Raw genomic sequence first — 12,559 nt, forward strand, 5'->3', positions numbered from 1 at the left:
GGTTTAATCCTTCATTTATTCCTTTCTTCAAATAAAGATCAAGCATCACCATCAGGGCAAAGGACACAGACAGTAAGTAACATTTACAAAGGTTGTAAAAGTGTTCATGAAGCGTCTTTCATAGACGAGTGGTCACAAAGTGCTGTACAGAAATAAAGTAAAGGAAAAAGGAAAATTAAAAGGCATAAAAAAGATGCATAATAAATTAAAATCAGTAAAAGTATCAACTGAAAACCAGGTTTAAAGTCCACAGAGTCATCTAAATGTAACTGGTGACAGCCCAAACTGTTCAAAGTGTTGTTTCAGAGCTGTTAGGAGGATCATTAGTTACTTCTAAAAGACAAAAGCTAGAGAGATGACGAGAAAAAGAAATGGATGGTACGCTCTCACAGCTTCAGCGATAAGAACAACTGATTACAGAGAAATGAATCTGAATTATATTGTGATTATAATGTGAAAGCTGTAAGGAAGACACAAGAAGACTGCATTTTTTTATCCTGAGCAAAGATGAAAGTGTGAACAGCTGAGCCTCGATTTATTTTTGAAATTGAAAACAAACAAGCACCACATCCCGAAGATGTGCGCACCATGTTTCTACACAGCATCCGCTGACTGGATTAGTGACTTGGTGTTAAAGCATGTTTCAATTCACAAAATGAAAGGATGCTAATTAGATTACAAGGCAGTCAGTCAAACAAACCAGAGCACTTCATTACAAAGCAGTCCAAAGCAGATCAATTATGCCGAGTGGTTCATACAATTTGCATGAACCATGTGGTATTTCAAACTGAAAAGTCACAAACATTTTGCAAAGAAGCAGCAGATTCCCAAAATCTAGCATGTGGGAAATGTTAATAATGAGCCCAAAGAACTGCGAGGAGCTTAGAAGGTTTCACTAAGAAAAAAGGAAAGGTCAGCCAGACTGGCCAAAATTGCTGAGTCTTATGGATTTGCCATTCGTGACCTTCAGGAGATCTGAGCCTCTCTAACAAGAACAGGTCCGCTCCTCCTGTTTGCTGTTTCCATTCTGCTGTTAGGCTAAACAGAAACACTTTTTCACATGAACTCAAACTAACACAAATGCCATTATAGAAAGTACAGAGCTGCTGTCCCACAAAGGTCTCAAACACACAGTAATGTCAACTACACACCACCTTCGGACAGGCAGGTGACTCTTTGTATGCTGTGTTAGGCTGTTTTTTAGCTAACATACTTCTTGGTGCGCTAGGTCAACGAACACCGACCTCAGGAGTACACACAACATTATGGCTTATCACTAAAAGAATGCTTGACCCAAAAGCAACTTTTAACAGACTTAATGCTGATCTGCCACGTCACTGGGCTTTGGCTACTAACTAATGTGTAGCTGGGTAGCTAGCTAACCTAGCAAATCAAAGATGATGTTTGGAGGTGTAGGCTTTTATAGAGCTATATTTTACTAAGGGGGGAAATACAGGATCATTTTTTATTAACTTTCCAGTAAAGTGTTTAATAATTACAACAGTGGTTAACTTAATTGGTGTTGTGCCAAGGAACAATGATCTCTGACACGGTCAGACTGATTGCTAACTGCTAACTGCTAAGCAGTGAAGGTGATTTCTCTCTTATGTTCCAGCCCAGGCTGGAAAATGAGGTAATATGGATAATGGACAAGATATCCAGGTGTGCTTAATATTCCCCACTGATTATGATTTGATGTGTATTCTACAGCTAAACGTTTTATTCTGATATACACCTTATCTGTTTCTGAAAATGACGAGAATCCAATCACGGTTCTTACGTAAAATGGGATTTGAATAATTATCTCTGTCATGTTTGCTGTTATTCCAAATGTGATTAAAGTTGGGGAAAACTCTAAACTGGGCTAGTTATGTCCATGAAAATGGACTAATAAACCTCTGTGAGTTCAACGGCCCGCAGTATTGTTAACAAAGCTATAACACTGAACACTAATTAACTAAAACCGCGATGAAGTGCCATGGAAGAGTTGCATTTCTAAATTGTTTTTGGAGTAATAGCCAACCACAATAACAGGAAACCAACCCGACAGGGACATCTTACACAGAGAGTACGAGAGAGCCAGATATATGGAGTACAGCTGTATCGATCCCCTGCTGTATAAACTCAAGTGCAATGACTCTACATGAGCCATTTACTAGTGCAGTGGCTCACTACAGAAACACAATCCATCAAGTGAGAGCCATAAGCAGCCTGTCAGCTCTATACTTACGATAATACAAAAAGCTTCTCATGTTTACATTAAAGCACCGATTTACTGTATAAACATACAGTACACCCATATACTCTATCTTCAAGTATAAACTAAATAACATTTGTTAATACCATTGTAACAGTGACACAGAATTTACTATCTCCATGTAGCATTATGTTTTTTTATGGCAAGGGAGGGGTTGGCTTAACCGTCTTAACCCATAGCTGTTGCTAAGTAACCAGCCTTTAGTTGGTTAGATGTCTCCCCTACTGCGATGTCCTGACACATATTTAAAACCAGCACTTTTCTACAGAAGCAGCAGCTACGTGATGCAAACCCATGAAAGCTGGCCACAACATAAAAGTGCTCTGAGTCAACAGAGGAAAAATCTGTCATTACTTAGCACGAATGAGAAGAAGATGGACCAGGAAAACACACACACACACACACACACACACACACACACACACACACACACACACACACACACACACACACACACACACACACACACACACACACACACACACGCTGCAGTGGACAAACCAGCATCACTGTGTTTAGCAGTGATCTAATAAATGATCAACATGGCTAAAGCAGCTTTGCATTATGACCCAATAACATGTACAGCGAGTCTAAATAGTCAAATGTAATGCAAGCTGTAGAATTAATATATTGAGCACAAAACAGAGACTGTGACATTTAACTGTAACGTTTATCCAACATCGATGATGGAGTGTCTGTAATAACTGGGCATTATGCACAAGCTCTGTTTAGTATTAAAGTGTTTTTAGCCTGATGAACTCAGCCCATACTTGCATCCAGCATCCATTTAACTACTTTGCCTGGTATTTTTATGAAATTTCATATGTGCAAGATTGATGTTCACGTTTTGAATGACTGACTGTGTCATAAAGGCAGTGGATGTAAATCACAGTCAGAGTGAATGTGCATTGTGCTAAATAGGTCAGCCCATGCAGGGTATTTGCAGAGAGAGAGACAGAGAGGTGCTTCAGGCAGGACTTGCTCCTCTCAGACCCTTCTGCTTTCTATACAATAAAAACACATTAGATGCATTCATGAGTACCAACACACAAAAAATTACTATTAATATTATCAATAACTGCCAACTTTGGACCGTTTTTAACATTCCCCACATGAGAAATAACATTAAATTTATCTTCTGTTAAGGGTTTTCAATAAAGACACAACAAAACACACACACACAGAGTTGAACCTGGTGTGGTCTGATCATGTGATATGTGTCCTATCAGTTCATTGGCTGGTTGCTCTGTTCTGCTCCACAGGCCACAACATAATAGGAAGAGTGCATCAATCTTTAACGTGACATTTAGCACACACACACACACACACACACACACACACACACACACACACACAGTTTTACACACACACACACACACACACACACACACACACACACACACACACACACACACACACACACACACACACACACACACACAGTGGATGTTACTTAAGTTACTGATTACATGTAAATGCTGATAGGAGTATGTTTGTAATCCTTCACTTTGCCTCCTCCATTTCTCTCACTCTCTGCTCTCTCGTGCCTTGTGACCTTTACATGACCTTTTATTAGCTTTTCTCTCGCAGCCTGTATCTTTAAATTATAACATCCATGTAACTTTCACTGAGTCCTCTGCCACGATCATTTTTCTTGATGTCGTGCTGTAATTTTACTGGATGTAAGAAGCACAATTAAACGACAAACACGGCACTTGAGGGAAATGACTGCTTCTTCTTCCTCTCTAACCCACCCACTCGCTCTCTCTCTTCCTACCTACACATGCACTCAGCATAAATTAAACCCAGTAATGGTGATTGACTGTAATAGGCAGGGTATGATCGCATGAATAAACAGTAGTGCGTATGTGTTCATGTGTTGTGTTTAAAGCGGTGTAGCAGCTACTAATGACTCATGCATTGATCTGGTCTCAATAAATCAGGTAACTGCTGACGCAAACACAAAGACAAATATATTTGCTGTGATGATTAGGTGCATCTGTGGGGATCACTATAAACACCAAAGTGATGGGAATCATGCTTAAACTCAGGGTACCCTCTACTGAGCCGACAGTCTTATCAAACAAGATTTCTATTTTGTTCCTCGAAATTCACAAAATGCTAAAGTTTACTGTCTGCTGCTTAAAGTTTGAAGTGATTTGCTTTAGTCAAAAGTTATGCAGCAAGTTGTGTTGAGCGATCAACTGCAGGCAGCACGCTTCTCAGGTTGTTAACCATGCAAGCTAGCTATAAGCTATTAGCATTAGCCAGAAACGTCCCAGGTGCTGAGGTTTTGCAGACAGTTGACGGCAACATTAGCTTGTCGGCCGTGTTGGATGTGTGATACTCATGTTGTTTGTGTTTGTAATCCTTCAAAGATGTCTGGAATTACAAAAAGATTTCAATGTAAGACGAAGCAAACGAGGTCCGAGTCGCACTGACCTACAGACCACACAGTTCCCCAACCAGTTCCACAACTGGTTGGCAAAACCTTGCGATTGCTTTGGCTGCTCGCACACTGCTGTTATTTTGTTTGAAAGGAAGTGACGATGTTGTCTACAAACACAGGCCAGCTGCTCTTTTCCGAGATGTCGCTGAAAAGTGCGACACAAACTGGAAATGGAGCCAAATTTGTGTCCTTTGAAACAACATTTGAACATTTTCTTTTCCCGTCTGTGGCTCGTAGTTAGCAAGTATTTGCAGACAGACATCGAAAACTAAAGAATTACAGCCAACTGTGCCAACGAGTGCAGTCATTGGGTGACGTCTGTTAAACAGTCAGTGATTACGGCACAATCTTCATTCATGAAGCGATCTCATTAAGCTAACTTTTGGTGACCAGATCAGATTTAGGTTGATTTGCTGCTATAGTGGATTCAGTACCGATATCAGTAACGTTTCCAGCCTCACAACAAAAACACCAGAAATAAGCACATGGACGTACTACTGCGCTGAATCGTTGAGCTGGTACTCTCGGGCGCGGCTGAAGCACTCCTGGATGCCCGAGTCAGACCACAGACGCATCATGGCGGAGAGCAGCTCAGCAGAGTAAGGCTCCGTGTCCTCCATACGACTGACCACATCGCACACCATCTTCGCATCCGTCTGAAAGAAAACACAGCAGGGAGGCAGCTCCAGGTTAGCGCTCTCAGTGAAGGGGCTGTGGCATTAGAAGAGCATCATATTGATTATGAGACGCTGGAGTACAACAGTCTACCACTGGGCAAACAATGTAATCAAACCATCTTTGTGAGAAATATTTAGAATGTAAAAGTTTCAGTCGTAGCACGAAATGTGTACACGTGTAACACGCGTGTGTACAATATTAGCATTAGAGGGCAAGCAGAAATAAAAAAATGTCAAGAATATGACAAGAAGGAAGACAAAACAGAGTGACACCTATTTATTCTCTTGGTGCAAAGTTTCCACAAGAAGTGATGTAAAAACCACGTGGACTGCAGCAACATACAGACAGTCCACTTCAGACATTTGGACTTTATTGGCTAATAACAGCAAATACAAACAAAAGAACCAAAAAGACCTCTTTCAACATTTCAGAGCAGCTGGGAGGGACAGAGCTTTTTTAGCCTTGTTTGTTTTTAGCTGCAGAGGCCCAAAGAGGCGGTTGTTGTCGTGCAGCTGTGATCTGCTTCCTTCAGGGGCAGAGCCAGCTGATCTGCACTGGCTGCCTCCTGGACAAAGACGGCAGCTACATCAGCTCCTGGTAACCGATACAGCTGAAGAGGAGTCGCTGTCTCCAAAAAGCTGTTTGGGGCATGTGATTACAAATGTCAGCGCCGCACTCCTAGCTTTGGGTTATACCCAAACATTTCATTCTTGTAAAGTATCAAACATCTTATTATAAAGAATATTCATGTTTAACAGTTATAAGCAGGGCGGTTAACTGATTAGAAAATGAATGATTCCTGAATGGTTCCATTTGTTTTTACTGGGCTGTTCAGTGTTTATGGAGAATTTCAGCTTGCCAATAAGCTCAGAGTAAAGCAGCTGAGAGATCCACAGCGTTTGATCCCAGCCCCCTCCCGGCCTTTGCTCTTTCATTATTGATTTCTTTTCTCTGCACTTACATGATCGTTGTGCCAGGACACTCAAGCCCTGACCTTTGGACTCCTTTATCAGCAAAAGAAGCCAGTGTGCACCGTGTAACTGTAACAGAGTGACTGCTGTAATGAATGCTTTGTCTTTTTGTCTTCAACACACACACACACGCGCGCGCGCGCACACACACGCACATTGCTGTCCTAAACAATAACCTGATTGGGTGATAAATTCATGTTTGCTGAATGATGATGAAGGTTAAAGGTGAAATGCAAATGAATGAAATTGAAACATTTGATGGGCGTAGACTTTGTTCAGATAAACTGATCTCTGATCTGTTATCGTCACGTTTCATTTGCTGCACTTTGTTACATTTTGCAGACCATTTCATATTTTGCACATGTTGAAACCCTCACTCGCCTGCTGCCAAAGTCCATACCTACAGCATGCCGTCATCATTTCTAGAAAGCTCTAAACAGGCTCATTGTTCTTGAGCTGGTGATGCAACAGTAAAAGTGGCAACATATTTATCAAAAAACAGAGCTGAGATAATCAAAATCGCCGTGGCTTGGTGATCTCTGCGTCAGCGAGATTTAGATACAAACATTCATTCTGTAAATGTGATATTTACGAATCACTGTCCCCACAGTGAGGAAAATCAAACACATAGAACAATGAAAAATAAAATATGAGTGCAGCTGAGTATCCGTGTTATCACTTCATCTACAAGCATCGTTCGATCGCTGGAACGTTACGTCACCAGTTTTTAAAGCCGTTCTTTTCTAGACTCAGACAGATGTTACTAACAGATCACAACACCTGGAAACACGAGCTACTTGAATTTCAAATTCCCTACAAACACACAATCATCTGAGTGCAGACATGAATCAAACTCATGGATATTACACTGACGGTCACACAGGTCTATAGTGCAGCCTGAAAACAGACGCACTTCATTTACTGGATGAGTTCAGGTTTGTCCCTTCAGAGTGAAGTTAACACTTTCCAAATTAAACAGATACAGACAAGGGAAGGGACATTTCCTCCTCCTTAATACTTTAATCTCTGAATGCTCGAAAAGCTCCTGGCCCAGACGGTGTGTCTCCTGCTACCCTCAGACACTGTTCCCCAGTGTTTTCTGGCATTTTCAACTCCTCACTGCAGGCATGTCATGTAAAGTCCTCCACCATAATCCCTGTCCCCAACAAACCAAGGATCACTGGACTAAATGACTACAGACCTGTGGCTCTGACATCTGTGGTCATGAAGTCATTTGAGCGCCTGGTTCTCTCCACCTCAAGACCCTCACGGCCCCCCTCCTGGGCCCCTGCAGTTTGCATACAGAGCCAACAGGTCTGTAGACGACGCTATCAACATGGCTCTACACTTCATCCTGCAGCATCTGGATTCCCCAGGAACCTCACGCCAGGATCCTGTTTGTGGACTTCAGCTCTGCCTTCAACACCATCCTTCCAGACCATCTCCAAGGTAGCTTTCCCAGATGAATGTGCCTGATCCCATCTGCCGGTGGATCACTGACTTCCTGACGGACAGGAAGCAGCATGTGAGGCTGGGAAAGAATGTCTCGGACTCCCGGACCATCAGCACGGCTCCCCTCAGGGCTGTGTTCTTTCTCCTCTGCTCTTCTCCCTGTACACTAACTGCTGCACCTCCACCCACCAGTCTGTCAAGCTAATCAAGTTTGCAGATGACACCACCGTTATTGGACTCATCTCGGACGGGGATGAGTCTGCCTACAGGAGGGAGGGTGAACGTCTGGTGTCCTGGTGCAGCCACAACAACCTGGTGCTGAATGCCCAGAAGACAGTGGAGATTATTGTGGACTTCAGGAAGCACACAGCCCCACCCCCCATCATCCTGACTGACACCCTCATCACCTCTATGGACTCATTCCGCTTCCTGGGTACCACCATCACCCAGGACCTGAAGTGGAGCCCACCATCACCTCCGTCATAAAGAAAGCCCAGCAGAGGATGTACTTCCTGAGGCAGCTGAATAAATTCAACCTGCCAACATGGACGATGATGCAATTCTACACTGCAATCATCGAGTCCATCCTCACCTCCTCCATCACCGTGTGATGCGCTGGAGCCACTATCAGGGACAAACTGAGACTGCAGCGTGTTGTGCGCTCTGCTGAGAAGGTGATTGGCTGCAGACTCCCATCTCTGCAGGACCTGTACACCTCCAGGACACTGGGGTGTGCAGCTCGGATCACAGCTGACCCTTTCACCCTGGACACAGTCTGTTTGACCTGCTCCCCTCAGGCAGGGCTCCGGTCCATTCGCACCAGAACCTCTCGCCATAAGAACAGTTTCCTCCCTCTGCTGTTGGACTCATGAACAATAACCACATGACTGTTCCCACCACTAACACATGACCCTACACTGTGTTCACTGCATCATTCCATGTTTGGCACTGATCACCACCTGCACTCATGTATATATCTATCTACTTAGCACTTTTAATTCTTATTTTTATGTCTATTTAAGAGTTGTATAACATTATGTTTGCACTAAGTACCGCAGTAATTTCCTAATGTTGTAAACCTGCTCAACATTTGGCAATAAAACCCTTTCTGATTCTGATTCTGATTCTAATCCTACATTCTTATGATCTGACTGATTTCATTTCTTACACTCTCTTCTTTTTCTGTCTCTGAGTCACTGTAAACAGTAAACTCTCACTGACTCTTTAAAAATAAAGAAATCTTAAGATCACACTGACCTGGATGTACACTTTTGGTAAATGGCCTGTATTTGGCAAGCTACATTGTAGCCACAGCCGCCCTGGGGCGCACTGACAGAGGCGAGGCTGCCGGACACTGGCGCCACCGGTCCCTCTGACCACCACCAGTAGGCAACGGGTGAAGGGCCAAAGGACACAATGACCGAGCCTGTCCGAGCCGGGGCTCGAACCGGCGACCTTCTGATTACAATGCGAACTCCCAACTCTTGAGCCACGATCGCCCCTTTTAGATCTACGATGTCTTTAACCATTAATATAAGGTTCATTTGGACTTTTATGAAAGCTGTCTATCAAACCGCCGTGCTGACTAAACGTGAGACGAACTCGGCCCACAGTGGCTGAATTTGAAAGGTGTGGTTTAGTTGTGGTCAGAGAGCCTCCCAGCTGAGACCGACTGTATAATGCTGGGTTTTCACTGTTTAGTCATAAAGTAAAACAGGAGATGTGTTTTAATACTATTTTGACAGCCTCACAAAACAACCAAGTGAATGTGCTGACCAGTTACAGACGGGTGGTTACATGTTGGGTCCAACCACAACTTTGTAAATCAGTCAGATTTGTCAGGCTGCAAAAATCACTCATTGAACTGTGTGAACACTCTGGCAGCTGTTTGTGTACAGTAGGTAATAACGAAGCGTCCTCACTTCAGTTTCTTCACTCCTTTATCGTTGCTCCATCACTCTGTGGCAGCTCTGTCTGACCCGAGTCTCCTTTTCACCTTCTTCACCCTCCCATCAAGATTTTAGTCATAGTCGGTCTCCACCTCTATCAGTCTCATCTCCTTACAGCATTTTTCTGCCCTTCTTTTCTCCTTCGCTCTCAGCTCAAAGTCATGTCTGTTTAGTTCTCTCTTTTTGTCTCTTTCTTCTCTTTCCATCTGTCCACTCGTCTATTGTTCTTCACTCCAGCTGTCCCTGCTTGTTTCTCTCTCCATCCTTTGGTTAGCCTCCTCTCCTTATGTCTGCTTTTGGTAATCTGGATCCATCAGTCCCCTCACAACCGTCTTCTCTCCTTATTAAAGCTTTTCTTTAATAAACTCTTCTTCTCACCTTCACGACATGGACACGACCTGCTCTATTCTCTGTCTCTGCACCGTTTTATTTCTGTCACCACAGAGCGTACACATGACAAGCGTGTTTCTACTCGACAGATTTGCACTGGTTTGTTTTTATGAATCTGCATGACACGCGTGCATAAACACAAACACACACTCAGGTGCGTGTGATGTTATTAAACCTAAACCGTTATGATGTTGATTATTTGCAGCGATGCTTTGCTTCTACTTTATGCTCTTAGCCAGAACAGGCAGGGATGTAAAATAGAGTTCTTGCGTTTGTTAGCTTCAGTATTTTTACACAAACATGAGCTTGAAAAGCTCAGCAGTTCAGTTCTGCAATTTAACATAATGTTAGAGTTTTGCCTGATGCTCACTCTGTGTTTCAGTCGCTGTCATCAAAGCTCAGACGCTCTGCATCACACTGCATCAAAGTAGGCAGTGACCATAGTGGTGGAGGGGGCGGAGACCAAACACGTCTAATAATCAATAAAATGAATTTTGGACTTGATTTGAATTTTCTCAGGTATCCAGAACATTCAGATTAATTGTTCGACATGTTAGCCGTGTTACATACATATTTCTTTCAGCTTCTTCCAGGCAACAAACATGGACTCCTCGTATTACTACGGTGAGCGGAGGCAATTTTAAAAAATCAGCTTAGTCATAGAGCTGGGCGATAAAACGATAACGATATGTATTGCGAAATTTTCTCGATAGAAAAATTAAACTATTGCGATAGACCTCATCTCTTGTCCTCTTAAAAAAAAAAAAAAGAACAGCCAATCCAAATTAAGTAGCGCAGAGCCGAACCAATCACAGCCGCAGCGTCACGTCACATGACTTGTTACGTTACAGCACAAGCGCCAAAGGCGCACATGTGTATTTGTTTTGCAGCTGTGCAGCCGGGTAATGAAGGAAATGAGTTTGCCGACTAGAGAAAAATCAACCGAGAGCGTGGCGAAGGTTACCGAAGAAAAACAGATGATGGTTCCAATGCCGGAGAGCTTGTCGAGCGGAAGGGCCACAGAAGTTCCGTAGTGTGAAGGTATTTCGGCTATTTCAAGTCTGACAAAAACAGAGTAGCGCGCACTGTAAATTGTGCGAAAGCAAGTCTGGAAATACAATAAAGCGGTGCATGCTCAATCTCTGACTGAAAGCGCTGATTGTCATTCGGCTTTTGTCAGACTAAAGTCACTGTTAAAACTGTTTGAAAAGCTAAGCTATACAACAAGGAGAGATTGATGCTACGTCCACACGTACCGGTATTTTGAAAGCGCAGATTTTTCTATGCGTTTGCACCTTTAAATCCACACGTAAACGGCGTTTTCAGTCACTGAAAACGGAGATTTCTAAAACGCCTGCCAGGGTGGATATTTTCGAAAACTCCGTTTTGCATTTACGTGTGGACAAGAAAAAGCGAGAAAACGCAGTGTCAAAGGTGTGCGCCTTTTTGGCGTCACACTGTGCGCCACGTTATTGTTTCGGTGAAATGAATTTCTACAATACTGTTAATTGTACTCTCTGCAGTGTTTAAATGCTTACATATACACACACAGTTACTGTCCCTCCACACATACGACTCGGTTCTGCTTCTATGCCCCATCTTTGTTTACTATTTCCTACCGAGGCTTCTAGACTTCTGATTGGCCAACATTTTCTACGGTTAGGAATATATCGCCACCTGTTGCTTTGGCATGTTCCTAGCAGCGTTTTCCTTCATTTCTGCGTTTACGTGTGGGCGGGATTATTTTTTAAAGCGAAAGCGGAAAATCTCCGTTGCACGTGTGGACGTAGCCTGAGAATTTCCTTTTAGTTCTCAGTTTATTTGATATTGACAAAAGTTAGTCAATTTTGTCTGTTCTTCTGTAAAACGACCTAAGATTTATTTTTAGAATTAAAATTTTGTTTCTAAGTGGAATTGACAATTTAGTGATCTGTTTTGTTTGTTCTATTTTGAAACTAAACGCTTTAGCGGCTGCCTTTTGTGTAGTTTACAATATTTGCCTTTATCTGAAACTGAAGTCTCATGTTCCTTAAGTACATCTACCCTGTTGAACTTATTATGGGAAATAAATATTTTAATTAAAACAAGCTGCTAATTATTTCACATTTTACTTGTGAGCAGCGGCACATTTAAATCTTACAAATATAGTTATTTGGCTTATATCGTGATATATATCATTATCGCCTGAAATGAAAAAACATATCGTGATATGAAAAAATCTTATATCGCCCAGCTCTACTTAGTCATAACACGCACTCGAGGAATGAATCATAATTCTACAGTTTCCTTTGTTGAAACAGGGACATGGCAACCGTCTGAAGCACACCGTGACCTTTACACTCTCTGAACTCTGTTGGATGTGTATGCACACACGCATCCACACACGCACACACACGCATGCACAGACACATAT

At 42.6% G+C, this 12,559-nt stretch overlaps 1 protein-coding gene across 2 annotated transcripts in view; it reads right to left on the reverse strand.

Annotated features, from left to right (window-relative positions):
* gnao1a (guanine nucleotide binding protein (G protein), alpha activating activity polypeptide O, a) overlaps window positions 1–12,559 on the reverse strand; it is a 92,270-nt gene that overhangs the window by 20,964 nt on the left and 58,747 nt on the right. For both annotated transcript variants that reach the window (XM_031738929.2, XM_031738930.2), the window contains exon 4: window positions 5,202–5,362. In XM_031738929.2, coding sequence (XP_031594789.2) covers window positions 5,202–5,362 — 161 coding nt within the window. The remainder of the gene's footprint in view (window positions 1–5,201; window positions 5,363–12,559) is intronic.

The sequence above is a fragment of the Oreochromis aureus genome, linkage group 7, assembly GCF_013358895.1.
Source record: "Oreochromis aureus strain Israel breed Guangdong linkage group 7, ZZ_aureus, whole genome shotgun sequence".
NCBI lineage: Eukaryota > Metazoa > Chordata > Actinopteri > Cichliformes > Cichlidae > Oreochromis > Oreochromis aureus.